General features: G+C 41.9%; 1 protein-coding gene across 1 annotated transcript in view; it reads left to right on the top strand.

Annotated features, from left to right (window-relative positions):
• frem2a (FRAS1 related extracellular matrix 2a) overlaps positions 1–25,287 on the top strand; it is a 51,537-nt gene that overhangs the window by 5,776 nt on the left and 20,474 nt on the right. Inside the window, exons 2-6 of the mRNA XM_018755450.2 lie at positions 1,858–1,947; positions 18,592–18,738; positions 21,221–21,451; positions 24,222–24,347; positions 24,534–24,785. Of these exons, the coding sequence (XP_018610966.2) occupies positions 1,858–1,947; positions 18,592–18,738; positions 21,221–21,451; positions 24,222–24,347; positions 24,534–24,785 (846 nt within the window). The remainder of the gene's footprint in view (positions 1–1,857; positions 1,948–18,591; positions 18,739–21,220; positions 21,452–24,221; positions 24,348–24,533; positions 24,786–25,287) is intronic.

The raw sequence follows: 25,287 nt of genomic DNA, 5'->3' as shown, positions 1-25,287 counted from the left end.
TTGCATTATGATTTTTTAATCCTAAATATGCCTTATGCTATCCACAGTTAAGTCTTGTCTTTTCAAATGGTATACGGCCCTTTATAAATAGTAGATTCACATAAGGACACAGTCCGGATCTTTAGGAGTACAGCAACTTTAGAATTCAAATGGTACGGGGGGATGGGCTCAGACCATAGGAGTAAAAGTGGAACGGTTTTCTGATAAAACTTGATCCTGAACAGGGCAACGGTATTATAAGTGCCTTGAACCAATTGTGTTTCCTACCAATATTACATCTAATTCCACAGCTTGAGGGTATTAACAGTGTTTTGTAAACATGAGCAGGATAGACAGAGCGTGGAGGTGAACTGTGTTAGAAGAAAAACAAGAACATGAAAGACGGTCACGCAGGGTGTCAAACACACATTGGCTTCACCATAGGTGACAGGCCATCTGAGAATCAGCAAGATGAGAATAGAAATAAAAACAAGAGGGGACTTGGCACACCATGGGGGATCAGTCACCGGGCTTTATTTACAGAATCCATTCTTCACCTTACATCCTGCTGGGCACCCACTTGACATGTGAGAGTGGCCCTCAGATCCCTCGGGAAAAGAAGTACATGTCATAATGTGGGGTTTCAGATGGTTGTGGAAAATTAGGGTTTTACTCATTTTAGGTTTTTTTTTTTTTCCCCCCCACTTTTCACACTGTGAGCTAAAGATGTTGAGATGGAGGTGTTACACTTCACACAGAACTCTTGCTGGGGCTGTTAAAAATTCCTGACTACCAGTTCTGGAAAATACAGGAGAAAACAGATGTATCACCTCACCTTGTTGCCTGCCATTAGGCAGTCAACTACTCTAAATTTTGCTGGCACAGTTTTCCCACAATACCGTATTCATCAATCCACCCTCTTACTTAATACATTACCCTGCTTTCTCCCCACACCCTGGGGAATAATGGTAAAGTAACAAAATCTCAGACTGAGCAAACAGTGAAGCATAAACACCTGCAGGAAAACATGAAAGATGTGTTAGTGCGACGGAATGTGTCTTGCCCTCATTTGGTTAAATATATCTACAAGAGAAAAAAAACAAAGTTTGAGTCCTGACTGTATGTGACAGAAAATGGGGCCAAGAATTACACTGTTTTGGTCGCTAAATATTATGTTACAGGTAAGGGAAGAAACTGGAGAAGTCACTTGATCCAGAGTTCAAGGGGCATTTGGGGAGAAAGCCATTATTGGTTTGAAACCTAGAGTATGTTTCACTTATCCATGTGAAGTGTTGCGAAACAGTAAAATGGGTAACCTTTTTGTCAAAATTTCAGCTACTCTTAGCAAACATTATAATGTTGACAATTTTTTATTCAAAATGATTCAATCAGTTTGCTACTGGACATTGTTCTGGAGCAATTCAGGTTCAGCACCTGTGCTTCATGATCAGTGCATTCGATTTCTACTCAGTGTGTGGTGTTTGCATGGACTCCCCATGTTCACATGGGTTTCCTCAAGGTGCTCTGGTTTCCTCTCAGAACCAAAAGACACATTTCAGCTGAATTTGTGACTCTAAATATCCTGTAGTATACCACTGTGCTAATGTGTGAGTGACTATATGTGTGTGGTTGCTCTTTGATAGACTGCTGCCCTGTCTAGGGTCTACCCTGAGTAGTCCTATACTTTCAGGATATGCTTCAAACCACTGCAGCTCTGCCTTAAGGTAATCAATTATGGATAGTGAATCAATACGTGAGTGAATTCAGGTTAAGTAGTATGTTAAAGGAAACTACAGCTGGGATATAAGTTACAAATTTTGAAAACATAAGGACTATAGTAGGAACCAACAGAATGTCAATGTGGCCTGTTTCCTCCAGCTGATGTGGATGATATGAAGATCTGCTATGTGCTCCGGGGGCAGGAAAACGCTACGTCAGACACCTTCCACTTCTCCATTGAGGATGGAGGTAAGTGTGTCCTGGACCTCTCATTTATGGGGTCTCTCTCTGTTTTCGAGCACACAAATATAACCTGTGGATGGAACAGAGAAGCTACTGGAGTGAAATACAACCTCTGTTTAAATGTAGTTTGTTATAGTATATATACTGTATGTCTGATGTGGTTGACAACATCTGAAGTGGCCATCACTTTGGGAATGACTGCTTTTTCTTACAGCAGGAATGCTGATGCCCTTTCAGGATGGCTGGAAAAATAACGTAGACTGATACAGAATAATGACTATCAAACCCACTTGAATGCTATAAAATATTGTTGATGAAAGCGCTTATGCACGGGAGAGCTTATATCTGACTGAGGACTTGCTTTGTCTGTTTTTTCCTTCCGAAGACGTTTGTATTTATAGTAAGTGCAAGAGGCGTGAAATGCAGCGTCCTAGAATTGATGGCTTTTGTTGATAATCAAAGCAACTTCAGCAGACAGGATCTAACCTGGAAGTTGCCTTGAAGTAAGGCTAGGAAAGCTTCAAACAGAGACGAGCATATCGTGCAGGAATCTCGCTTGCTTTTGCCTGTTCTAACACGATCATTTCAAGGCTGCGTCTCCAAGAGAACAGCATTTTTTTCCAGTGCAGAGCACATGCTGCGTTATGTGGTTTCAGATCAATATATTTTTCAGGAACAGTTTCCAAAAAGCATGTCTTTCAGCATTTACTTGTTTATCTCTGCAAGAGAATGGAATGCAGAGAGAAAGATCATGATTTGAAAACTTGTGCGTATGTGCCTAGAATGTTTGTGTATGAGTTAACGTGTTTTTTGCCTGTTTTTGTGTGTGTGGGTGAAATAGCTGTTCTTAAGGTTTGATGCAGATGAATAGACATTGTCCAATTAGCCACTTATCGGAGACCTTTTTCTTTACCAGGAAGTCCCAAGAATTAAATTGTCATTCTTTGAGTTACAGAAGATTGGCTGTGAGCCTGAGAGGTCAGAGGTCAGAGGAACCACTCGGTACAAAGACATGTTTGATATATAAGACCAGAGGCAAGAAAGCAAATAATTAGAGCCTTTGGATTAATGTGCGGTGGTTTCTCGTCTGGTCCAGACTGGTAATTAAGAGGAATACTAGAAGCCTCACTTTAACAGGCACTGTGGGAACGAGACGACGTAAAGACAAAACAGCTGGCTTAGGCTTCACTGTATTTAGTGCTTTTTCACTGTGCGTAGGTCTTTTTTTTCCATATTGTTGCTAGTTGTTTGACCCTCCCCAATGTGGGGGCTGAATTCTGTCAAAGGGAGGAGAATCTGGTTGTGAACATCTCCTCTTCATGTCTAGCAAAGACCAAGATTTGTATTTACTAATTTGGCTGTCCTCTGGAGAGACAGTCAGGGGTACACAGCTGGAACTTGAGACAATGAGTATTGGCAGCAGGCAAGCAAATCTTAAGGTTTTACACAGAGAGGACTTGTACGAGCAAAAAAAGACAGCGCTCAGATCTCGGCTGTCGGACAGTGCAGCCGTTGTGTTCTGTAATGTGCCACAAGGACCACCCTGTCCAAGTGGAACTGAAAGAGTGAGACCCTTGACTCTAGCCCAGTAATATGGTGGCTCATTCCTGATCATGTTTGTGCCCTTACTTAGGTTAGCTCATGCTGGCAATACCGGTGGCATTTACCTCTGAGAGCCACCCCCCCACCCTGCACCCCCAGCTGCCCTCTACTGCCTTTGCTCGTTTTTCATGCCAGTAATCAAACACAAAAACTCCCCCTGACGTCCTTCTCTATGCAGAAGTACCGCGGGGTGCCCTCTTAAAGCCTCTTACACCCCTCCCGCTTCTTTCTGTCCTGCCAGGCCCATACATGATTGTCTGCAGGTCCAGCACTGCAGTCCAAAGGTTAGCCATGACCATAAGGGCCTTTAAAGTCTGAAAAGCTGGAGCTAATGAGGGTTCCACTAAGGCCATGAGTCACAGTACTTCCGAGCTGGAAGGGCTTCTGATCCAGGGTGGCAGCATCAGTGGAGTGTATTCATCGTCAGGCATAGTGCTGTTGGTAGACCAGGCCCATCACTCATGTCTTCTAAAACATGTCAGCTGGTCAGTTGTGTTGTTTTTTCAGGGTTCTTTGTGCAGTGTGAGCACTTTGTGGTCATGATCAATGAAGGTGTGGCAAGGGTCACCCTAGGGTTGAAAACTACATTTCTGTGGATTTTTTTATTTGAAAGTTAGGAGATATGAATGGAAAGCAGTATTTGTTTGTGCTCTGTTGGTGTGGAGGGGTTGCTGTTTCATATACTTCCCCCATAGCCAGTAGAGGGAGTGTGTCACACAAACCCACGTTTATCCCGTATCTCTTCCCAGAACTTCTGCAGCAGAGGTGTTCTGTAGGGAAGTGTGGATGAATTCAGCAAACAGTGCATACAGCTGTGCTAGCAAAATGTGCATTCGCACATGTGTGTTTGATCTAATTTGTGTGTGCCTGCCTTCATCTTCGTCTCTGTATCTATATTACTGTGTGTTCATGTGCATTAGTTGTGTGCCAGCCAGAATTCTGTGAAGCAACTGTGTGTGGTTGCCATTCTCCCACATTGATTTGTCTCTGTTGCGCCAACCTTCTGTTTTGCTACATAGGGTTTTGACAGCGTTGTGTTTTGTACGCAGAGTCCATCCTTGTCTTCTGCCATCTCTCTAACACACAGTGTTGTCTTACCTGTGCTAGAGCTGAGCTGACATGGCTAAATGCCTCCGGTGCTTTTCTTTACATTGGGTTTCACTTCCAAATGCATTTTTAATTAAATTGCTCAACCTGGGACTTAGTAAATGATGTAAGGATGATAACATCCCTCCTGGCTCAGCTGGGTCAGTGTACTGTAGCAAGGTGTGATTGGTTTGTTGGGGAGATCCATTTTGCCTGGCAGTGGAGGGTGACGGCAGTATTACCACGCTCGACTGTTATCATAGTTCAATTAATTCTTGGGAACTTCTCTTGTTGGCGTGGATGTGTCTGGTGCTTGGGTGATGACCCCCCAAGTAGGAAGATCATGGAAACTGTTGAATTAAGCAAAAGGTTGTGGATGAGCATGGAGAGGCCACTGTTTAGCTCACCATAAAAACTTTAAAAAAGGCATTATGGTTATAGTATTGTATAGTTTTTGCTAACACACAATTTAATTTGTCTGAAAGTTTTGATGTGGTGAACATTACAAAACTGTGGCTTATGCAATATTTATAAGGAATGATGTTTTTTTTTGCTCATAGCAGACCTAAATAAGAGTCTCTCCTTAAATAAAGTAACATTACAAACAGACTTAAATTTAACTATCAGGAAAAAATATTGCCCAATTCTCTTTGTCTGCAGTATTTCCGTTGTGTTTAGTTGTTCACTTCTATTGCTGCTTGTGATAAGGGCAGGTATTATAGTGGATCAAGCTGTTGCCTTCTAATCAGTCCACCTGGATTGGAATTCTGCTTCTACAGTAGTACTCTCAAGCAAAGTATTTATCTTGATTTTGCTCCAGTAAAAATGATCCAGTTATATAAATGAGGGGGTGCGGTGGCGCAGTGGATTGGACTGGGTCCTGCTCTCCAGTGGGTCTAGGGTTCGATTCCCGCTTGGGGTGCCTTGCGACGGACTGGCGTCCCGTCCTGGGTGTGTCCCCTCCCCCTCCGGCCTTACGCCCTGTGTTGCCGGGTAGGCTCCGCTTCCCCGTGACCCCGTATGGGACGAGCGGTTCAGAAAATGTGTGTGTGTGAGGTGTGTATATATAAATGAATGAATTGTTGAAGGTAGAGATGCTATTGTGGCACAGCAGTTAGCACAAGAGCCTCACACTCGTGGCCTGTAGGTTTGGACATAGGTTTAAATCCAGTTCATTCTGTAGGAAGTTTGCATGTTCTTCCTGTGTTTGTGTGGGATTCCACTGCATGCTCTTGTTTCCTCCCACAATCCAAAGACAAGTTTCAGGTGGATTGATAACTCTAAACAGCCCCCCAGTGTATGTGTCTGTGTGAGTGAATGAATGAATGAATGAATGAATGTGATTTCCTTGCAATGGACTGGTATCCCATTCAGCATATACCCTGCCACGTACCTTATGCTTGTGAGATAGGCTACAGACCATCAAGACCCTATGCTGGACAAATGGTTCTTGATAATGCAAGGATGGATGAGTGGATGTTGTTGGCTTCCTAGTACAACTAAATTTGCATTTTGTTTTGGACAAAGGTGTCAGCTAAATAAATAACAAAATTCCTCCTCTTTACATTGGGTCATAGTATTTAGTTTAAAGAAATTTGCTTTCATGTCACCCACTAAGCTTTCACCCTTGTAAATTACTTGATGTACCTATTCAGCTTGTTCACCACATTGTGCAGAATTGGTGCTGGCATAGTATGGTGCATCAGGGATGGTCACAGTCTGTTTCTGGTAAAACTCTTTCACCAGTTAAGAAAAGAAAGCCTCAGATGAGTTCTACTCTGCCTCTGCATTAAAAAGTATTGTTGTGTACCAGGATGCATGTGGGGGCGAAACAGCAGAGGAAAAGCCAAGGGGAGGGGGTCTAAGTCAGGCTATCTTAACTGGCTGCTGACTTAGTGCCTCCCACAGACCTGTCATGTCCTGTAGACTTCTGGTTGAAGACGGTGAGACATGAGGCAGTAGTATGTAAAGCAAGACATCCACTTGGCAGAGGCTGTATCACAGCTATGCAGATACCTTACCTTCCGGGCATATGGGTGGGTGTGTGCAGGGATATTGTGGATAACCGTGTCTGACTCAGAATTAGTAAATTACTAAAATGTAGTAAAAACTTGAAAATTTGGAAGAATTGTTTGTGTATGTGTGTCTGTGTCTGTGATGAAGTCTCGCATGCATTCAAGAGGCTGTTCTATTTTGCCCTCCTTGACCTCTGTAGAATTCAGGGGACCTTATTTGAACCCTCTGTCCTGAGATTGCATTTCTTTGAGAGTGTACTCAGTCTCCAGACACTAATCCTGTGTCAGTCAATGACTGGGATGCCTTCAACTTACACCTTCTACCATAGATGACCTGTTTACATTCCTTCCATCTCCTTGTATTGTTCTCCCTTTCATAGATTTTCCTTCTCTGCCACACCATCCTTTGCAATTCCTCTCCTCCACTGTGACAGAGACCAAAGTTTTGTCTTTACTCAGTGTTTTATTATGCTGAATGCTGGCATCTTTACTGAGAAACTGTGATTGACCAATTTCGTGACATTCCCCACTCTTAAAGGAGAAAGGTTAACACCAGCCCTGGTGGGCTGAGGCAGTTGGGTGGTTTCAAATTGTCCTGAGCAAAGTTTTCCAGCTACATGTTTTTACATGTATTTCATTTCTCTTGTGAAGAGAGCTGGGTTGTGTGTTGGCACTCCTCTGGTTTTTTGTTGAAACATTTACCGTGGGTGGTAGGGTTTGTTCTCGGCAGTGAAAGTCGTATAAGTGAGCGTGTGCGGTGTTTGCTTGTTGGCATTTATGTGTATATGTAAATAATAAAGACACCAATTGTGTTTGTTGGAATGGACTGCGAGTGCTGTACTGGTGTGTATGAAAGGGTGTGTATGTGTGTGTGTAGCTGTGCATTTTTGTGTACAGTATGTCCAGAGTATGTCATGCTTTCCAGATTATCTGGCAAAGGAGGCCCAACATTTTTTGCACATTCAGGCACATTCTGCTGTGCATTGTTGTAGTGGGACTGCACTCACATCCCCCGTATCACTGCACCCCCATGGTACCCTTTGTGTTTGTTTCAGACAAAACACCCAGAGGACTGTTCGAGTGATGATTTTGTTTCTGAAGGCATTTTTTTTAAATGGGAACCTCAGGGAAGCGATAGCAGGTGCTCAACACAACCGACAGCTGCTGTAGAATGAGGGGAGTTCCCTTTATCTCTGTGTTCAGTTTGTTGGCTTCCCTCATCCGGGCAGGAGGGGCAGCCTGTCCTACTCTCAGTCTCCAGAAATAAATACTTTTTCATTTAGAATGCTCTTCGTGGCAACAAAAATTAGTGTCCTATGAAAACATCTCATTAAACAGATGTGGTGGACGTGGCACCTGTCCCACATTGCCCCACTGCCTCTGTGGCTGACAGAAAGCGGCAGCTTCTATGTCCACAAAGTGGCTCCTTTGGCATCACTGCAGGGTTAGATCAAAGCCTTTCTGAAGCACATTCACAGCTGGGATTGACAGAAATCAAGGACCATGATTCCATTGTAGGCCCTGTGTGGTCTTTGCCTGACATGGGCTGAAGCCTTAGGGGAAAATTGCACAGTCTGCTGCCACCTCCATTTCAAACATCCGGGATTCTCTTCCATTTTGTGACAACGTAAACAGGATTTCTCCCCATTAATTCCTGCTGCTCCTGTCTCCCGTCTTTGCCTCTTGTCTGTGCCTCTGCTCAGGCTGTGCAGGGCTACAGTGATATCCTGTCAGAGAAGCAGTGGCCCAGAGTTGGAGTGTCCTCCTTTCTCCTAGCACCTAGAACACTTTCTCTTCCATTACTATTAGAAGGTACCTTTTTAAATGCAGTCTTTTTTACTAAATGTGCACTTTGTGTAATTTGATCATAACTGTCCCATTGATCAGCTGTGAAATGTGGAGTGTATTAGGCCATGACTGGTACGTGATTCTGCAGGAGGCAGTTGATGACTGCCTTGGGGTTTTAGTGGTAAACCTGCCTCTTTCACTCATTAGATGAGGGGACAACTGTCTGTTGTTCATGGTAAAAAAAAAATAGTCAAACCTGGAACACACTCATTAACCTGCTACTTTTGTTCATGCTTGCCGATCCCGAAGAGCAGAAGTAAAATCAATTCCACCAGTAGATGCTCCCTAAAATCAACTAGGAGTAGCACCCTTAAACATAATGCCCCAGCCACAATAACACAAGTACACACACAAAAAACAGGCACAAAAAGAAATGCATAGATGTATAAGAACACACACACACACAAACACACACGCACACAAACATTACCAAAAGCAGCCCCTGACACACACACACATACAATCACAGACATGGATACACAGAGACAAATAAACATCTTTCCTCCAACCTGAGCAGTTCTTTCCATATTGATTTTTTTTTTGCTCATCACAACACAGTGGTAGCATTTTTTTTTTCTTATTTTCTACTGGGTAAAACTCCATTCCCCCAGTATAATACACAAAATAAAGCCCCAGATATCGATGTGACAAAGTGACTTGATCTGAATAGTTGAACATTTTTAGTGCAGAAAAAAGAGATACAGGCAGAAAGTCCTAGCTCTACAAAATAACGATACTTGGTATGGATTTGCAGAGCATACTGAATTCATAATCTTTTTTAACACTGCTCAGATTTCTATCTGACAGCTGATGTCTTTTGATTTGCAGGAAGTGTAGATCTACAAGTAGTGTAGAAGATCCTTGTATTAAGACAGTAGACAGCAGAAATATGGGCATATATCACATATCATAAGATCCGACAGTCGCAGGGGGGTAAGTTGTCTGATTTCATTACTGTTGCATTTTTTTCACATTTCTGATTTTTTTTTTCCCTCATGAGAAAGTGACACATTGAAAGAGGTATTAAATCCTGGCTCTTACCTACCATACTGTGAATTCTTAATCGCTCACTTGCCTACCACATCCATCCTTATCTCATTTGTGACTTCTTTGTAGTTAACATTTTCAGTTCAAGCATTCTGCTCACACACACCTCAATTAGCACAATGAACTAGGCCATACCTGCCTTTCAAGGATTCTCACTGAATAAACGTGGCACACATTTTGATTCCATTCTGATTCCCTTGTATTAGCCAAACATCTCATTGTGACACAGAAACATCACTGTTTCTGTTAATTTGCAAAAAGCCGTTCCTTTCCTAGGCTCTTTTTGTTGTCATGTCCTCCCCTCTGAATGAAGCCAGATTTCTAATCCTCCCCACATTTCTAATCCTCACCTAAACATTCCTGATCCATTAGTCTCCCATTGCCTTTGAGGTGGGAGGTGGGCCATTGCAGGCAGATAGCAAAGTGGCCAGGAGCAGGCTGCCAAACATGCTGACCCCCACAGTTTTTTGCCCAGAAATTTTCTCCCTTGAAAGTTAGATATGAGAAACCAGTATAGGGCAGAAGAGTCATGGGTGAGTTCCTGGCCTAAGCCCTACACCCTAACAGCCTAATTGCAAAATTTTGGGTGCCCTCTGGACAAGTGACGAATGGACTTTGGACCTTTGTGGGTCCATGAGAGGTGAAGGACTCGGGTCATGGATTTAGTGGAATGGAGGATTAATGCCTTTAGAGGTTTAAAGATCACCAGACAAAGATAGAAAAAGGGATGTCCTCTGCCAAAATAAATATAATCTGGTAGGCCTACTGAGTACTCCATTAAAACTTTGCTCAGATGAGAAGAGGCAGGGTCAGAAGGGGAAGTCAGATGCTAACAGACAGTCTTTGAGGATCAGAGGGAAAGTAGAGTTAATTTGGGTGAACTACAATTAGCAGATTATGGAGAAAGGTTCAACCAGTACCTCTTGATGTTTGCTAGGAAGCTTCTGGGAGCAAATTTACACTACATTGGCTGTCTGATGACTGGATTACAGTTTTGTCTTCACTTTCAATTCCCCATCACCTCAGTGAAGTAGACTTCTTAATTAGAGATACTCCCTACACGCAAGTTCATTGTAATGCCTAGGGGCAGGTAACCACAATATTTTCACCCCTAGAGATCACAAATGAAAGCAGTGGTGGCCAGAAGGCTGAAGAACTCAGTCTAAAATTCTACATGCTTCTGATTTAAATCCAGTACCAAGCCCATTCTCAGGTCCCTCTGTGATACTGTTACAGGTGCCATTGCCAGGTCATGCTCTTAACTGGTACTGTCTACAGCTTTCCTGTACCGGGGGGGGGGGGGGGGGGGGGGGGGGGCTTTTCAGACATTCTGCACACCTACATTGGAGGCAGTGAGGTCCTGCGGACACTTGACATATGTTGTTGAGATAGCATTCATCTGCTTTAACTGTTGGGAAATAAATTTCTCCTCTTATAATGGTTTGGAGTGTCCGCTTTATTGCTTGTTGAAGGGTTTAAATGCTCAAAGATTGAGATTAACACAATACAAGAAATGTCTATTTTAATTCATGATGTAAACAAAATGATTGAAGCATCCCAACCAGACATTACTTCTGGCAGCTTCACTAGAAAAATGTTTAGGAGATGGAATTATCTTTGCTCTATTTGTAATATATTGCTAAAGTCAAGATGGTTATGTTACTTTCAGTCAGACATGTATAATTGCATTGAATCCTCCATCGGTTGTTTGTTTCCATCAATAGTGGCTGTGTTTACTGCTTATTTTCAGGGATAATACAGAGATTGAAGTTTGCCTCCGGGAGGTGTGGAAATGTCGATTTTCATCAGCCTGCAATTAAGTCCTTCTGATTCAGTTGATCCATGGGGTATGAAGAAGAAGTTGGTATGTGCCATGTAAAGAGCCAACAAAAACTATATGCCCTTTACAAGGAGTGTCCATGAATATTTAGGAGGTTGCGCATGCATTCTCCTCATTACCCTAATCGATTCAGCAAGGAGCCCACCATTGTTGCCCCTGATAAAAATAAACATTGGGCATGCCCCCCTCATTATGACATGCCTCTTTCCCACCTTATAACATCTCATTGTGTTATTCTTTCCTCCTAATACTGCCACTGTAACATCTCTGCTCCCATAATCCTTACTCTTTTATTTCCTTTACTGCCTGCCTGGTCTCATGAGGCACAAGAAAGTAATGTTGATTTCCTTCTCTGGAGGACCAGTGTGCAGTACCTTTTAACCTCTTCATTCCCATGTGCTTTCCATCCAAAGTGACAAAGAGTAATGAATAAATCCGGCATCTACCCCGACTGAGAAAGAGTACTTATTGCCCACATGAACCTAGTACCTGACTCTGCACTTCTTAAGGCTAGAATAGGGGGTTTTTAAGGGATTTATCAGTAATGGGTCCATGGACACCAATCATTAATGCAAGTACAGTTCCTTTGTGTAAAAGCTACTGTGTATTAGCTGTGATGCCTGTATAATGCAGGTTGCCATCGACATTGCTGCAATATCCACAGATAGCGCAAATACTCAAGCTAAGTTGTCCACAAAAGTCACTGAACCTGAGCAAAGAAAGCATTGTGGTGAAAAGATGGTGCTCAGGTCAAAAGTGTAAAAATTATGCTGTGCTCATTGTTTTCTTCTAATATTTGTTAATTACTGAAACTGACTATATGTAGCTTCTTTGATCAAAGGCGTATAGAGGGCCTTGGTGAACATCAGCTTGCCGGGCCAAAGGGGTACTGTACCATGACAAGAGCAAATTCTCTTTGGGAAGAATAAGAAGATTAGTTTGAAAACTGAGTCATTTTTTTCCTCTATTTTCATTTGGAAAATACTGACCTAAATGCAGATTATAATCTCATCAGTGTTAGTGAAAAATAAATTAAATTTCAGTTAATCCTGAGGTCTGCTCCATGTAAGGGGAGAGAGTAGAGAAAATGCTTCTGTTCTGATTGATTTAAAGGCAGTGGAATACAGACAGGCTTTCCAGATGTTTTTAGCAGAAACATCACCACCTCAGCTGTGTTGGTTTTTCCATAAATGACATCAACGGTTTAGCAGGAGAGTTTCATGAGGACACACACATTAATTTATTTAGATGACACTTTTGTCCAAAGCAACTGAAAATGTTAAGCTAGTTCCAGTGATTTAGCCATTATTAGAGCTGAATAATTGTGACTAGATTAATTCATGGTGTCGTAATCAAAGGTATTACAGCAGAATATGGGATTCAAACCCAGATCCTTTGAGTGCAAGACAGCCACTCTAATGACAGTCCTACCTGCTAACTTTTGATTGTGATTTGGTGAGGTTTCTCGTCAATGTTTGGAACAGCCTTGGACATAGTGGCCTGATGATGTTCACTTAACTTTTAAAAATTAGTTTTATGAAAACCACACCCCCATTTTTTTCAACATCTCGAAATCACCCATGGCATGGGCTGCAGATAAAATGGCAAATTGTAGACTGCTTCCCCTTCTGAGGGGCTCCTTCTTTTGTGACCCAGAAAGGCTGCCTTTTGATGGTTTCCACAACAACCTTGTAGTTCCTGCTGGAATCAAAGAGCAAGACTGAAAGAGTGGAAAACTAGTCATTGTTTCCATACAGGCAAAGAGCTCGTAGGAGCATAGGCCAGACAACAGGGCTGAACTTAGAGTTGCTTTGAGAATGCATGGAGGCTCATGGGCAGTTTTCCCTCTGGCATTGAACTGTAAAAAGGCAAAAATTATCCTTAGAAATAAGCAGTGGGGAAGTAAATAAAATACAAACAGCTATTAAAAGTAATTCAGATTTTTTTCCAGCTCTATTCAATTTATTTTTATATTGTTATATGGTTGGCCTAGAGCACTTAACACCGAATGTAGAAACAACCAAATTGATTTTACAAAAAGACTCGCTAGCTGTTACTCGCTGCATTAGAAGTAGCTTTGAAAGAATTATGTGGCAACATTTAAATGTTATTTTGAAACAGCCAGATGGAAACAAACAAGAGGAAACATAATGAAAAAGTGAATTTTAGGGGATAAAATAATTTGGGGTGCAGTGCCAGCTTTCTGCCCACCCATGTGGGAGTGTTCAACTGTTGGAGTAAAGTAATGGGTCAGAAAAGTGTAAAAACACAGCTTATATTCTGTGGTAAACAGAATGTTTCATACATTTGTATTTGTGTGTGTGTGTGTGTGTGTGTGTGTGTATTTGGGATGGAATTTGAACTTGCTGAGCTCTCTCTCTCTGTCTCTCACACACACACACACGCACACGCACACACACACCAGCAAATCTAAGCCTACACCCTCAGGGGTGACCAAATATGGGCAATTTGCAGTGTTTGCCTTATGGAAAGCAATGTCGAGCAGTGACATAGTATGTACCCCATACAATGCCACCACTCCATCCCTGTCCATCCTTCCCTTCCTTGTACCGGAGTATAGATATAGTAAACAGCTCTTCTCTGAAAGTGCAGATGGCATATTCTCTTTTTTATTTTCTGCACTCTTGGCCTGATTTCAAAAGACTGGACAGTGAAAATATAGCCATAGACAGTTCAAGGACAGAACACGTTTTTTCAGTGTAAAATCAAGAGGAAGTCCTTGTGAGGGGAAAGAAGGCTTTCAGGATAATATAGACAAAGTTGTTATGGTATTTTAAAGTATTCATGCAAATATGTTTATGTAAATCCTGCTTATATAACTTAGTAATTTATTTCAATTTCTGCAGTCCTTCTGACAATTTCATGACACTAAAAAGATAAAAAGCTAAAACCAATATTGAACCTTATTTGGCAGTCACAAGGTGAATGCCAGCAATTATATTAAAAGTGGATACAAAATCTTCCTGTATCTCTGTGCAACTTAAAAATGAGTTTTTAAAAAAAAAAAACAAAGGGCTTTTTTTAAACATTTATTTCTTTTGGAAGTGAATAAAAGAAGAAATGTAAAATTCTGGCCATTTAAAAAAACCTTTTGGATCAAACAGGGAAACACCAAGTGTGGCTTTTTGAAGATTAGGGGCTAAGAAAAGCAATCTCAGAGAAATGAGCTCACCTGAGATTGAGTAGAAAAAAAAACAAAGCACTCATGGTCAGCAGGTTGCAGCACATTTGATTGGCTCTGAATTTTTCATTGCTGAAGCTTTTACTTTTCTAGAAAGTAATGTTTGACTGACTGGAGTCATCAGCTTCAGTGATGATGGCCAGCGATGTAGCAGAGTGCTGCCTAGTGGTGAGTCCTGAGTTTAAATCCTTACTCCTAGTTTAGTAGCCTTAAGCTTGGTGCTCCAGCAAAAATGTTCAGCTGTGTAAGTACGTAAATAACTGTAAGTAGTTTTAAATAGTATGCCTAACATTGTAAGTTGACGCAGACAAAGGCATGGGCTCACTGGATGAATGATAAACCAATAAGATGGTAACAAACCTAAATGGTGAAGACACAATTCTAAAAGACAGCTTAGCACTTGGAGCTGAACCTTCTGGATTTAATGATTAACTTTCCTTTTCTTTCTCAGACAACTTTGAGATGGCTGAGTCAGCCCCATTGCACTCACATCTCACTGGAAGAAAACTTAGTTTGGAGCGCATGGGTCATTTAACTCAGACTTGATCCCTCAAACTGGTGTGTTTAGGGGGCATAGTAGTTTAGCCGTTAGGCTTCCCAGCAAGGATGGGCACAATCTTTATAATTTATTTTTAATAAAATACAACTTGGTTAACAAAGGCTAAAATAGAGTATTGACACAACAGTGTAGCTCGATGGGTGTAATCTAGAAAAAATAAAGGTGAGGAAGATGTCAAAAGTTTTGTGAGGAAGATCTGAATTTATATGCAGTTTCTGAAAGGTCTGCTGGAGGCCAAAATTGGCCTTTCTTGGAGTGGCATGAAAAGGACGAGAACATTGTGTCTATTTAGGCCCCACTCAGTTGGTTACTGGACATCTGCTCCTGAGTGTCAGAAACCCTCCATCCTGCAACACAGGTGGGAGTCTGAAAAGGCATGAGGCCAAGCGAGGGCAGAATACCTGGAACAAAAAAGTCAAAAAAAAAAAATTTAAATCCCCGGTCTGCTCTACTGCTGTGCCATTGAACCTATGCCCATGTCCATGGACCACAGCAGGCAGGCTAACCAATTTCTCTCAGGAAATGACTTGAAGCATACTGTGCAACTTCAATTTTTTCTGAATTGCATAGACACAACAGCGTAGCTCGATGGCTCTGGTTACAAATCCAGTTCTAGGCGTGCAGAGTTCTCATGTTCTTTCCGTGTTTGTACCACACAGACATGCCCCTAGAAAACCTTGAGAGTGGTTACTGTGAGTTGGATTCGACTCAATACCATTTCCATCATACAAATAGGAGTGTTAGGGCGAGAGGTGGTAGAGCGGTGAAGGAGCAGACCTCGTGAACAAAATGTAACGGCTTCAAATTCCAGCAGAGGAGATACGGAAACACTGGTAAATCTATTTAAACTGAATCGATTCAGGAAGTATCGAGCAGTGTAAGAAAAGTAACTTTAGCAAAGTTTCTGCAAAGCAAATAATTTGTACTTAAATGGGAGTTTGCTGCGTTTATACAGCTTCTGTAAAGTCACTGATGTTGCTGGCCTTGTGCTGCAGACACGGTTTGCTCTGCGCCTCCGGCTCTCCTCTGTGAGTCACGCAGTCACAGAGGTATGAGCCGGCAATAAGCTCACGGTTCCCGAGTCTGGTTCCCCTGGGACAACAACATTCACTGAGGTGCACAAATAAGGTATCTACAAACGGTGGGAGTCTAACCAACATCGTCTCTTCACGGATCCATTGCTGAGTGACAAAAAGTCTCATTAGTTAAATGATATTTAAATATTTGGCCAATTCCATTAAAGAATTAAACATTTAACTTTTGAAAACAGCATAAAATGTTTCATTTGTAGCTGCTGTTTATGAGAGTATTCCAAGGCCTAACTCCTGTATGGAAACTCATTTTGTCCACCGATCACAAATGATCCTTTGCATATTAAACTACATAGTTTTCCATCCAGTGCTACATTAAAAAGTTTAAGCGTACTGTGAATGCTTTCAATTCCTAATGCGTATTATCGATAATGTTCTCTTTCTACTGCTTGGCATACAGGTTAAACAAATGATGCACAGTTTGCTGCAGAATGCAGGACGGTGAAGCAATTATATTGCAATGTAAGAAACAATTAAGGGTATCTAGTTCACTTCCTTTATTAATGTTATCTCTGGATAAGAATGCTTTCATAACGACTTCTTGTCACGTTATTCCAGAAATAGCTACATATAAGAAATTGCAGCGTGCCGCATGAGCAACTCATACAAATGATGTCACGTAGCACAAAAATAAATGGCACTGGCTTCCCCATTTTTTAGCCACTGTATCGTTTTGCTGCCGCATCAGATTTAGCTGTGGTCACAAAAAAATGACTTAACATAAAATCCAAGGACAGAGCTACTGGAGGTATCTGTTCTGTGGGACTCAGGTGGATACTCTGGGGAATGACTTCCTTGTGGTTATCTAAAATAGAGCACTGAACCCATTTCCAAACCAAGCTCCGTCTCGACCCCTCTGATGGAGGACGCCGGACGGCTCCTCGCGCGCTGCGGGACCTTGGGAAACGCAGTGACACTGGGCTCATTTACGGCTCGCCGCCACGACACGCTGGTGGAAAGTTCAGAGGAGGAGTCCTGCATGCTGTGAATAAATACAGCAGGACAGTCTTTCATGCCTGCGAAGCGCTCGGCCCCAAGGACCGATCTTTGTTCACTTATGCGTTTCCTGGAAGACTGCTGTGCCGCTTTGGTTATTCTCTTTCATCGGCATCCTTCTGTTGACAGAGCCCATCTAAAGGAAGGCCCAGACGTGACAGGAGACATTTCACCTCTGCCTGCTATGGCTTTCTGTTCATATTTATTCCTGTCTCAGTGTTAGGCGGAAATTAGACAAACAGTAATTTAATATGTTTTATTGGAAGGTTGTTTGTCTTCCCACAGGTGGAAGTAAGGTGAACGAGTTTGGTGAGCTGTTTTAAAGGGCCTGGTCTTGGACTGACTGTGACTGCAAGGCAGTGGAGGCCTCCTATAATTTGCCCTCTCTAATTCCTTTCCTGTAACTGTTTAACCTCACTCTCTCAGCAACCTGGAAATGTTTCTCTCCGCTCTCTGTCCTCATGGTCACAGAACAGGTGGCTTTCACTTAATCAGGACGTTTTGCTTCTGTGATTTCCCCCCCCCCAAGACCTTCTGTGATATTGAATTATATGTCCGTGTGCCTGTGTGCGTGTTACGGACGTGCAAGCGTGTGCCTATGTGCTCATGCTTGTGTTTTTCACTGTAGTCAAACAGTAACAGACAGCAGTGCCTCAAGGGAATCTACCTGCTTTAGACCTCAGTATAAACAGAGGGAGAGAATTATGCAGGTACATTAGAAAGGAGTCACCTTTGCCCTCAGATAAAGAGCAGCCAGTCTCGGAACAGCACACTACCATTCTACAGCGTCAGAGCCCGGGTGTGATCTCTCACCGTGAAAGTGGAAGGAAATGAACTAAGCCCCCCCAGTCACACAAGGCTTACTGTAATGCAAAATTACTGGTGCGTGTTTGTCAAATTCATCGGGTTTTACTTAAACCCACATCTCACGGTGTTTAGATAATAAATGGTGCCTTTGAACAACCCACTGAAAGGCTGTCTCACATATTGTCACAGGACGCTTCATGTTGTCTTATGAAATAATGCAGTCCAGAAAGAGCGCAGAGGAGATGTCAATCAACTTGGCTGGCAATCTGGAGAGAGCCTGTAAACCAAGCAAACCTTTTTTTTTCGTTGACTTTCATTTAAATGCGTGTGTATGTAGATTATATGTACAGAGTGGAGTATTTGCAGTAAATCTTCTTACACACACTTATTTATACCTGAGCCATGACCTCTGCAGTGCCATATAAAAGACAGCATGAATATATCATCATGTACCCGTACTGCACTGAGTGGAATAACTACTTAATTTCAAGAGGTTCTCGATGACACACTGTTAGGCTGTGTTGTGCTGTATTTAACAAAATCGGGTTTGTTCTTAGGTGGTAACAAGCTGAAGAACCAGCAGTTCCGCTTGAACTGGGCCTGGATCTCCCTGGAGAAGGAGTACTACATGGTGGACGAGGGAACCAAGTTCCTGGAAGTGGCACTGAGGCGCAGAGGTTACCTAGGGGAGACGTCATTTGTCAGTGAGTGCACTGCCTCCTGCATCCTTCTTGCCCCTGACTAAATGAACACAAATTCACTGCCTCAAACACCTGCACCCACAAACACAACTACTGGATTTAACCATTCAGTCCCAATACCTGTTTATACCTTCAAATGTCCATCGGTTGTTATATTTAGTTTCGTTTGTTGTGTGGCATCATGCTGAACCAGTTGAGCTATTTCTCTGCTCCAGAAAGATGGAAGGTTGCTGATACCCTGACATGGGGTATTTTTTTACAGCCTCCCAGGTCATGTTGACCTAGTTATGGCTCATTCTGCTTCTTCATTTGATCTTTCTCCTCTCCAGCTCGGTGATGGGGAGAGCTTCCCTCAGGATTTTGCTAAGAGCTCTGTCCTGACCCTGAGTTTGTTTGCAGTTATCAGCCTACTTCAAAATACTGATAGATAAACTTCCCAAGTTATTTTACACTTTTTTCACAGCTCAGGTTCAGCTTGGTGGTCCAGTACCCCCCCATTAACTGAGGTATTTCCCTATTTTCCGAGCTCAGGGTGAAAGTCACTTTGTATGTTTTTCTTGCCCAACATAGCAGTTAAGCACAAGGGCTGGAGCTGACTTTACCACTGTAAGAGCAGAGTCTGTTAATATAAATCACTGCTCCTTTATGTAGTATTTATGTACAGAGGCCGCTACTGAACACCATGCACTTAAACCAGAAGAAATGATTGTACTGTATTCTGTACTGTACTCTTACTGTACATTCCTCTCATTTTTAGTATTTCTGAACTTTCCAGGGATATGAGAATATGTTGTCTGTGTCCAATTTGGTTATTGTATGCTTTTTAAAACTTTTAGTGTTTTCATGACCTTTGTACCTTTGTATTATTGGTAGGGAAATACGAGAGCTGTGTCTCTCCGAAGCAGAGGAACGATACCTTATATCACAATTAGTTAATTAATTACTCACATCACTGTAAGATTTTTAGGCAAAGAAACTTTTTTATTTTATAGCTTTCAGACATTACAAACTTAATAATAGCTTGATGTTTTAGTAAAACAAATGAGATACATCTGCAGGGTTATTAGTCACAAGTCAAGTTATGTACTGATTCATTACTTTCTGATTTTAACAGCCAATCACTACATCTCCTAATGAAAGCTTAACATTATGGGGCAGCAGGTAGCATATTATTATTATTATTCTTACTCATTATTATTATTATAAAATATGAGGCTGTTGTTGAGGCTCAACAGTTAGTTGAGGCTGACAGGCTGTACATATTCAGTGCCCTACAATGTGTTTCTCTGCCCTGATTTGGCTGTCTTTGTGTAGAGGAGGGAGGAGAAAACAAAGAGCAGGTAGTGAGGAACATCAGGGTCCACCGGTGCCGCTACACAATCCGAATGCCCCCCCCCCCCCACTCTTTCTCTGTCTTTCCTTCTTCTCATCTCTGAGACGAGATGATGAAAGATCATGGTCAGCCCAGATGCCAGCGCTGTGTGGGTTCAAGGAGACCCATCCAGGGCCATGATCAGAAGCCATGCGCCACAGCAGTGTTGGCTGGCGTTTTCACATCCGTCCTTCGCTCGCTCGCTGAATACTAGAGCTCCAGAGCCCACTGTTGGACGTAACTCAGCACCCTGCTGTGAGAGTTGAAACAGAAAGTGAACATCATTCTTTTCTGACTCAAGGGCTTACTTTGAAGATCCCTGAGTTCGTTTTTGCTTGATTTAATTTCGTTTGTTTGTCCATTTCATTTCCACGGGTGTAGAGAAGGGGATTTGCCCCTATTTTCTCTGCAGTGTCTACAAGCCATTAATTATTAATCATGTTAAAAACCGAATAGTATGTATATTCTGTCATTCTCTGTTTCCTCCATATTTATAGCTTTGCTAAAGCATCTGGTCACTATTTCACTGACAAAAGTTAGTCATGGTATTTTTTGAGTTACATGTACTGTACATATGTCTTCATTTTAGAATTTTAAGTAACTTTTTTCATTCCTTATTTATTTAGCCTAAAACTATGGAAATGTTTTACAATAAAACTATGTGCCAGTGAAGACAGAAACAACAAAGAGTTCTGTTGACTGCATGCCAGTAAAGACAAAAAACAGTGAGGTTTGATATTTCCAGAGCAAGTGTTTCACTCGATTTGAAAAAGTGTGCTTCTTTCATTTTGCCTTGGTTTATAAATATATACGGAGGGGGTATAATTCAAGTAGCTGTAACATAACCAAACACTGTTATACCTATATACCCACACACAGATACTTATATACACCCATACACTCACACACATACTTTGTTTTATTACTGGGAATTTGAGAATGATGCACTATAGTTAATTATGCTTAGCAATTTAAAAGTGTATTTTTAAACTATTCATATTTCCTTGAAAAATGATAGATTGCAAAAGGGCTTTTAATAAAATCATTCTCTTGTGAAGTCATTCTAGACTGAACCAGGGCAGAAGATGCAGAAATCCCACTTTTCTCCTGCAGGTATCAGCACCAAGGATGGCACTGCCCAGCGGGAAAAGGACTTCAGGGGCAAGGCACAGAAACAAGTCCAGTTTAACCCTGGCCAAACGGTAGCCTCATGGCGTGTACGGATCCTACCGGATGGAGAGTTTGAGCAGTCAGAAACCTTCCAGATCGTCCTGTCAGAGCCTGTCATGGGAGCTCTGGAATTCCCATCAGTGGCTAACGTTGAGATTGTGGACCCTGGAGATGGTTAGTGACTCTCACTCCTTACTCCCCCACCCCCACATCAGGATCTGCTATGTTTGCTTGCTTTAAAACCTTGCTTCACTGTCACCTTTAAAATGAAATAGTCACTTCGCTTTTATTGCACTTTTTATTATTTTCAGAGTTGGCTCACACTAAGGACATATTGTGACCTTACATAAAGCTCCATCACAAATTGTCATATCAACTTTTCTACAGCTGAATTTTGTGAACCTGTAAAAGTTAGGAGTATAAAAGCCATGTTCCTCTACCTCTTTCATCTGTCTGTCTGCCTCTTGGCTGTGTTACTTCACTGTAGTGCACATGACATCATCTGCTTTTACTGCACGCTTTTCCCATGTTACTTCAAATAATAATTATAGTGAGGTTTAGGTTTACCTGCTCTGTGTGGCGCAGACACATCTCTAGTAGTTAAATGAGTTTCATTCCAGACCAGAACTAAAAATCCTCAATATACTGCAATTCTTCTTGTTGATTCAACAAATAAAAATGTATACACAAAGGAAGTACTGACAGGACATAGCAGAGTCTTTCCTGGGAGTATGAAATCGCCCGCTATCTGAACAAAGTGGAGAGCTATGCTGGAGAAACAAGCTAAAAAAGTTTTTTTTTATAAAAAAAAACTTTTGTACAGACTGGCTGTTTATAATGGTGATGCAAGTTTTTTCCAAAAAAGAGGAGTTCAAAAAATTCAATAATGGGACCCCCAGCTTTGATTGATTTCTGCACAGTGGACAGGGTGCTCGCTTCTACACTCCTGTTAATTAAAAGCTATTGAAGGGAGCATTTGTTTGGCTAAATCGGGAGTCTCTGTGGGATGGTTAATGTGCAGGAACAGCTCCTATCTAAGAGCTGGGAGGCTGGGGGAGTCTGCGCTGTCCACTGTTGTGCAGCTTGGTCTCGTGCCTTTTGAAGTTGCAGATTAATTATCTCCGACGTGATTTTCAAGTATGAAAGAGACAGCCACGGCCCTCTGTACTACGCATTCCTCTCACAGAAAGCTGCCGTAAAGTTGGCGTGTTATTTATTTTTAGCTATTTTATACCATTAATTTTTCAGTCATAGCCAAGAGTTTGTTTGCTTAATCCAAGCCCATGGAGATTAATCTGACCCAGTTACCTCAAGATTTCTGTTGACAGGGAACCACTGCATTCATTTTCATTCCAAATGTTGACACAGTGGCTTGTGGACTATGTGCCATCGAGAAAAGAGAATCAGAGAAATTCAGTCCCAGTTTGTTACCGAGGTCTACCTTTATCTGTTTGGCTTGTAAATCACCAGATGCTTTGTATGATGGACCTAAGAGCTGAATGTTCACTTACCATCCTAATAGGGATGTAACCATTGTCTGTTAGAAGTGGAGTAAATGAGAATGATTCATAAAGTGATTTGTGCATTGTTGTAAGAATCCCAAATTAGGCTTTATTGTGTTGTAGTGTTTTCATTCATTATCATGTCACCAAAAGTGTAGTGCAGCATAGTGGTCCTTGGTTGTACTATAAGTTCAAAGCTGATATATCACCAAGTTGACCTTTCACAGTAAATGCTTGGGATGGGGTCCCGCATAGAGCAAGGATAGGGACATGAAGGTGACTGAAGTACAATTCTACATACCTTTTTAAAAGAAGGTTACTAAACACCTCTCTTGCCAGCTCATCTGGTCTCATCTGTTGAGCTGGGCCAGTTTATAGGAGGAAGGTGCCATTGCCTTAACTTTTTCCAATGTTCCCAAAGCCAGGGACAATTGACTGGTGCAGCTATAGAAAACTTGTACTGATTGACACAAAAGAACTATGGTTTTAACAGTTTAATGTGGCTTTTATTTGTCTTGTGTTTCATGGAATAGTATTTTAAATGCATTTGAATTAGTATATATAATTTGAAATATTAAGGAAGCAGTACCTAGTATGCTTTCCATAATGTTTTTTTTTCCTTATTTCATTCCAAGGGTAACAGGTAGACCCTATAAATGCAGTCTTAGAAGATTTCAAGGCTATACTGGACCCGTCACAGCCCAGTGTGACCACACTTTCCCAGTCTTTGGGGAGAACATAAATTCTCCACTCTCTCTGTTTTATATGCAGTCTAAGAGAGAATAATTTCAGCTAGCATTACATCCTATGGAGGGGTTTATTGTCTCCAGATAAGTTAAGGCTAGACTGCACAGTTTGCTAGAAGAATATAAATACGCAGAAAAAAGAGAAGTGGAAAAAAAGGAATGAAGCCTGTTATTGCCTTATTGGTCCCAGTGTGCCCGCTATAAAATAACTTTGCCTGTTTCCTGGACTGTTGGTTTTAAAACATCAACGGACCCTGGCGAGTTTGTCTTTGATAGATTGCCCTTTCACAAGCTGACACTCTCCCCCTCAATCATCTCCAAGTCCCACAGAAAACGAGTGTTCTTGCATACCATATGACCCAGAGTGTTTTGAAATGTCTGAAACTCCCACCTGTTTTAGAATATAGGATATAGAGAGGGCATATGATGTGCCAAAATGCATTTCAGTATCTTTCATGGGTGAATTTGCAGCTGCAGATGCTCCTGATATTAAGGAAATGGAGCATGTTCTGGTCCCAGTAAGAAGCCTTGCTATTGTTCAATGGATGAACAATATCCTACCTAATTATCTTAAGTAACCTTCCAATTGTTTAAAAATGTAATGAGTGACTTAAAGCAGTATAACTTTCTCTGTATAAAATTTTATTAATTACCACCAAACATATAGTCCTCTGAATGCTCCTGTACCCCAAACAGAGTGCACAGTCTTCATCCCTGAGTACAGCTATGCCATTCAGGAAGATGTGGGTGAGCTGCTGGTACCAGTTCGTCGGAGTGGAGACATCAGCCAAGAACTCATGGTCATCTGCTACACCCAACAAGGTGAGCACTGACAGCTACTCCCCAGAGAAGAACATTCCCCAGGACTTACATTTAACCTTTAATTAGCAACAAAGGACAAGTTAGCCCTTAAACCACATTCACTATTATCCCTGGGTGCAGTTTAAGTGGCATTATGATCGATTGGATATTGATTGATTGACTTCTGTGCCCATTCCCATCCACCAGGCACTGCTAAGGGCACAATCCCCAGCACAGTGCTCTCGTACTCAGACTACATCTCCCGTCCTGAGGAGCACACCAGTATACTGCGCTTTGACAGGGGTGAGGCAGAGAAGCAGTGCCGTGTGGTCATCATTGATGATTCCCTCTATGAAGATGAAGAGAGCTTCAACGTCACACTCAGCATGCCTATGGGTGGGCGCCTGGGCCAGCAGTACCACACCTCTCGTGTCACTATCCTGCCAGACCTGGATGATGGTAAACACCTGGCCTTTGCTTGAATCTTTTCTATAATTGTTTTGAATGTGACCCTCCGTACTCTGAACAAGCCTTTGCTTCACGTGCCGGTTGTTAAAATGTACGTGTGAAATGCACTGAGTTAATTCCACTGAGAAGAGCCAGAGCTATTGGCCTTCACTCCATTAACAGAAACCATCTGACTGTGATAGCTTTCCAACACTATTGCTCACAAATTGATTTATGAGGTATGAAAGAAGAGAAGATGAATGTGAAAAAAAAGAGAAAATGGATTTCAGAAAAACACAAACTATTTCCCAAGGGATAGATGATTTTTTTCTGCAATGTTTAGCAGCCAAAGCAGAACATTACAGAATTTAAACCCATTTGCCCTGTATATGTTCCCAAAATGAATCCCTTATTTGAAGATGAGCCATGAGATTGATGAACAGTATGGGTTCAGTAATACCTGGGGAAGAGCCGGCTAAATCAGTGAGGCCTCACAAAGAACTGGGAAATTTTG

Source organism: Scleropages formosus, chromosome 4 (genome assembly GCF_900964775.1).
Source record: "Scleropages formosus chromosome 4, fSclFor1.1, whole genome shotgun sequence".
NCBI lineage: Eukaryota > Metazoa > Chordata > Actinopteri > Osteoglossiformes > Osteoglossidae > Scleropages > Scleropages formosus.
This window is presented reverse-complemented; position numbering and strand designations above follow the sequence as displayed.